Source organism: Galeopterus variegatus, unplaced genomic scaffold, assembly GCF_000696425.1.
Source record: "Galeopterus variegatus unplaced genomic scaffold, G_variegatus-3.0.2 Scaffold3676, whole genome shotgun sequence".
Lineage (NCBI taxonomy): Eukaryota > Metazoa > Chordata > Mammalia > Dermoptera > Cynocephalidae > Galeopterus > Galeopterus variegatus.
In genome coordinates this window covers 213,710-219,431 of record NW_007729787.1, presented here as the reverse complement: position 1 = coordinate 219,431, position 5,722 = coordinate 213,710, and the positions used below count along the sequence as shown (strand labels likewise).

Below are 5,722 nucleotides of genomic sequence, written 5' to 3'. Positions count from 1 at the left end.
TGACCGGTAAGGGAATCGCAACCCTTGGCTTGGTGTCGCCCACACCACGCTCAGCCAGTGAGCGCACCGGCCATTCCTATATAGGATCCGAACCCGCAGCGGGAGCGTCGCTGTGCTCCCAGCGCCACACTCTCCCAAGTGCGCCACGGGGCCGGCGCAAAGTTGCAGCTTTTTTTTTTTTTTTTAAAGGATGACCGGTAAGGGGATCTCAACCCTTGGCTTGGTGTTGTCAGCACCACGCTCAGCCAGTGAGCAAACCGGCCATCCCATATATGGGATCCGAACCCGTGGCCTTGGTGTTATCAACACCGCACTCTACCGAGTGAGCCACAGGTCGGCCCCAAAGTTGCAGCTTCTGATCAAAGGAACATGATTCCTGTCCATCTACGATTGGAATTGACCTGAGCCATTGCCCTGGGTATGTGTTTTAAGCCATGTGATTTGCGCTGGGCCATGTTTTAAGGTATGTGATTTGCGCTGGGCCAGCCTTGTGTCAGGTAGGATTCAACTGGTTACCAAGTGACAGAAAACCCAACTCAAACAAAAGAGGAATTTATTAGCTGATGTATTACAGGATAGGTTCTGATTCACAAGGACTGAGAGTCAGTAGGTTGTGGTTCCCTGGAGCAGAAGTGGGCAAACTTTTCCTATAAATAGCCAGAAAGAAATATTTTAGGCTTTGCAGAACATACGACCTCTGTTGCAACTGCTCAACCCTGCTATTGTGGCAGCATAGACAATATGTTAAAGAATGACTATGACTGTATCCCAATAAAACTTTATTAACAAAAACAGGTGGTAGGTTGGATTTGGCCTGTGGGCTGTGGTTTGCTGACCTCTAACTTTAGAGGAAAACCAGAGGACTATTACCCAAAGAGAGGAGATTGAATAAAAGTGGCAAAAATACAGAAAGTTCCCATTATAAGCCCCCAAACCTCCTGGCATCATCTGCCTTTACTGTCCTCTTTATGCAAACAAAGGGAAGTAAGGTGACTAACCTGGGCCAGGGATTCAGTCCATGTGGACATACTTAGTTTTCCAGGGGTTCAAACCAAGGACTTTAAAGATATTGTGCATGCTGGGGGCTCCATCTGCTGGGGTTTTACTTCTTTACAAAAACAAACAAAAAAGAACTGATAACAATTGTTGAACAGTAACTTCATGTGGGCTTCCCAAGTAAGTATCAGTTGCTGGAGAAGAGTTACAATGTTCTACCTCTTCCCCAGACCCAGAGGACACTGAAGTGTTCATGACATAATGAACACTGAAATTAATCTCGTGTTGTACATTTTAATTAAAATTCCTTGGATGACACCAACACCACAAGTGACAAAGTATCTGATGAGAGATAAACTGATTACTTTTGTGCCCACTCTAATTTGTTTTTTTTGTTTGTTTTTTAAAAAAAGGCCGGACACTGAAATTAATCTCGTGTTGTACATTTTAATTAAAATTCCTTGGATGACACCAACACCACAAGTGACAAAGTATCTGATGAGAGATACACTGATTACTTTTGTGCCCACTCTAATTTGTTTTTTTTGTTTGTTTTTTAAAAAAAGGCCGGTAAGGGGATCTTAACCCTTGACTTGGTGTTGTCAGCACCACGCTAACCGGCCATCCCTATATAGGAATCCAAACGCATGGCCTTGGTATTAGTTAGCAGCACCACACTCTCCCAAGTGAGCCACAAGCCAGCTCTTGTGCCCACTCTAATTTGTTACACAGATCTCTGGACCCATGATTGTCCATGAATCAAGATCCTTTGACTTTCAATGATACAAAATAATGTATTACGAATTACTCGCCCTCCAGATGTGCCTGTTATGATTGGTGTTTTTACTAACTGAACTCGCAAGATGTCTTAGATATGAGTATGTACCAACCAATGTTAGTAAAATATTAATCAACCATTATAAATTTATGCTTTAGAATGTCTTCATCAGATAAAATGTATAACATTGGCAAAGGCATTCTAAAGATATTATGCTGACCAAATATTAAATCGCTTGAGGAATCTTGTGTTAAGCAAATGAAAACTGTACAGGCAAGAGGAGACACATATTATGTAGACACATATTATGTAGACACATATTATGACTAAATATATGGTATCCTGCAACAGAAAAAGGAAATCAGATAAAAAATTTCCTCAAATACATACAAATAGCCAGTTATGCACATGAAAAGATGCTTAACATCAGTGATCAGGGAAATGTCAATCAAAACCAGTTCATACCCACGAGGATGGCTATAATCGAAGACGAAGTGTTGGCAAGGATGTGGAAAAACTGGAACCGTCCTTCATTGCTAGTAGAATTGTAAAATTGTGCAGTCACTTTGGAGAAGTTTGGCAGGTCCCTCAGGTCAAACATGGTTATCGATATGACCCATTTCCATTCTTAAGTACATATCCAAATGAATTGAAAACATGTCCAAACAAAAACTTCTGTACATCAATATTTGTAGCATTATTTGTAATGCCCCCCAATAGAAAAAAAATAAAATGTTCACCAACACGTTTACTATGACACATGGGTAAACAAAATGTATGGTTTATCTATGCAGTAAAATATTATTTGGCAATAAAAATGAGGTAGTGAAAATACTGTGAACGAGGGTAAACCTTGAAAACATGCTAAATGAACGCATCACAAATAAGGCCATATATATTATGATCCCATTTATACAGAACGTCCAAAATAGGCAAATATTTAGAAACAACTAGTCATTAGTGATTGCACCAGGGGCTGGGGAGAGAATGGAAGGGACCGAGACTGCTGATAGATTCAGGGTTCTTTAGGGGAGTGATGAAAATGTTCTGGAATTAGATAGTGGTGATGACTGCACAAACCTGAATATACTGAAAACCACTGATGGTAAATTTTTTTAAAGGGCAAATTTTATGGTATATAAATTCTCTCTCATTAAAGCTGTTACAAAATTTTTCTTGTGCTGGTGACCCTACTTATGCTTATTCTCTAGACAGGTGCTCTACAAAGTACAAGTAGGTCAAGTGAAATAAAAGATCTTAACAGGGTTTCCCTCCCCCTTTCAAATAGTTTTCTTTGCTACTCAAAAGACCTGGGTAGGTGGGGAGAATTGAAAGAAAGACTACACTGAACAAACTGTTTTATAAACCTTTATTGGAAAGGCTACAAACTTTATGTTACCACTGTTATTTCTTATGCTTAAAGTGGCTGTGGGGAAGTAACCTTGGATACAAAACTACTATGCTGTTGAATCTTGCCCAGGCTTGTTGTAAAATATTTTTTGTACAATGGAGGTAGAGTGGATAGGGCGATAATTTAAACCTCATAGGCCTTGATTAGCGTCAAGACATGTTCAGGTTCTTCCAGACCTAGAAATAAACTGCAAGTATTATATTTAGGATCAGGGATGGTATAATACATTTCAAAATTTTAGTTTTCGGTTTCTATTTGTTCCTTTACAAATGTAAAATGTGCATCTGATGTCTCTTTCCCCTCAAATAAGTGTGCCCTAAAAATATCTAATTTTGGTTGGCTGGTTAGCTGAGTTGGCTGGAGTACACCCTGTAACACCAAGGTCAAGGGTTTGGATCCCCATACCAGCCAGCTGCAAAATAAAAACCATAAAAAAAAAATCTAAGTGGGAAGGTAATATCAGAAGATGGGGGGAAAAAAAGATGGAAAGAGGAACACAACACCCTTTTCATAGTCGTTTTACCTGATTTTTTTCATGCAAGCCTAAGAGTCTCACTTTTCTATAAAACATTATAGAAAATCAACATAGTAATCAATGCTTCCCCCAATTTCAAATATTCAACTTAAAGGAGACAGAGCATCTTTAACTTAACATTTAATGAAAACAGAGCATTTTAACAGGTTCTATGCAGACATGTTTCTACTATTGATTTGCTGTTACCTTATTTTTTAAAAAGGGGGTGGTGGTAGGAAGATACAGAGGCCTGGGCTAGCCCCAATGCTTAGGATCATAACTTAGGAGTTACATAACTTAGATGTCCTTGACTCTACAAAGCATCAATTGAAGCCAATAAAGCCTGTTTCTACCAACCTTTTCTCTTTTAAAACTACAAAATGGGCAGGTACCTGAAGCATAAGCTTCAGACCAATGGGTTTTTAAGGGCTGTTTAAGAACCAAAACTAAGGATATATTCTCCAGTTTAAGGATATATTTTACAGCTCAAAATATGTTCTTCCTTCTAAAAATGTGACACAAAGAATAATTTAGACCAACTGCTTTTTATTATCAAGTTTCAGAAACCTTTCAAAAGATGGTTAAAAAAAAAAAAAAAAAAACCCAAATTTTACCACCACAGCTAATGTAATTTTTTCCATTGTTCCTAGTCAGCTCCAAACCCATTGTGTGCAAAGCCCATTTTTTCCCATGCATCTAAATGGTAGATACAGGCTATGAAATTCTTTATTCTATTTGTAGCAGCTTATGCAGGTGCAGCCAAACACAAAGCTTCAAGACAAATTGTACAAACTTTACAATGTGGGATTTGAATTTAAAACATGAAACATAAAATCTACACAAAACTGATAAAAATCAAGCACAGATACCAGGACTGAAACTTATAACCCATGTGTGAAAGGGAGTCTTGTTTCCTTTCAAGTGCTTTATTCTGCTACAGAACAGTCGAAATGAAGATGTAAAGCTTTGTGGTTAGTTTAAATTATACACTCTGTAGATACTATACCAATTGTAAAAGTTACACATAGACCAACAGATGTCCATCAGTTCATCTGGATTGATCAGACACTCCAGCTGGATCGCTGAGAACATATCAGGCAAACGTGGAAAGAAAATCCACTTGTGCAATTTGTCTGCAGAGTTTACTGATGGGCACACTGCACTCCAGGTCCATGATGGCTGCTGCTTTCTTCATCAGAGCTATCATTATAGGCTTCACGCCTCTGACCACCTCCAGAGCCTCGAGTGCTATCAAATTCCTGAAGCTCTACCTCCTCTGTTTCTCCAATTACATTAGGAACTTCTGGTCTAGATGGCAGAAGATCTTCTAGTTCCTTCATTAAAACAAACAAAAATAAGGTTAGCTGCAATATTTTTATCAACTTCCCTTTTGATACAATCCAGGAATATGCTTCTTTGAGAGTTAAAACATCAAAGTGACTGGTCTTTGCACTTTTAAGTTAGAGATCACAAACTGATGACCCATAGGCCGAATCTACAGACTTCTTTTATGCAACTCATCTATCGCTTCAAAAACAAACAAACAAAAAAATGGATTTAGTTGCCCAACATTTAAACATTGGAAAATTTCACACCAGATATGCTTTCCTGAATCCTGCATGAAACACCAGCTGATGATGCAAACAGGGGTGAGGACTCTGCACTCCAGGGAGTCCCACTCCTCCCAACACCACCTCATACCCAGTCTGCTTTACTCCTTCACAATTCTCTGCTTAGCCCCATAAACACTTACGCCAACAATTCTACCTTTTATAACAACCAGGAAAACCCATCAATCACACAAATATTCAAAAGGTAAAAACTTAAAGATTGTGTGATCTAATTTTAGCACCCAGAACAAACTGAAGGTGAAAAAGTAACAAGACTATTGAATTTTCAGTCATTTGTTGCTTAAATTTAAAAAACACGGGGCCGGCCCGGTGGCGCACTGCTACAGTGTGCCGCTTGGGAGCGCAGCAGCGCTCCCGCCGAGGGTTCGGATCCCACATACAGACCGGCTGCT

At 39.3% G+C, this 5,722-nt stretch overlaps 1 protein-coding gene across 1 annotated transcript in view; it reads right to left on the bottom strand.

The window, feature by feature from the left end:
* Positions 1-3,823: 3,823 nt before the first annotated feature.
* The window catches only part of DNAJA2 (DnaJ (Hsp40) homolog, subfamily A, member 2), a 14,636-nt gene continuing 12,737 nt past the window's right edge, over positions 3,824-5,722 (bottom strand). Inside the window, exon 9 of the mRNA XM_008585701.1 lies at positions 3,824-5,033. Within this exon, the coding sequence (XP_008583923.1) occupies positions 4,842-5,033 (192 nt within the window). The 3' untranslated portion in view covers positions 3,824-4,841. The remainder of the gene's footprint in view (positions 5,034-5,722) is intronic.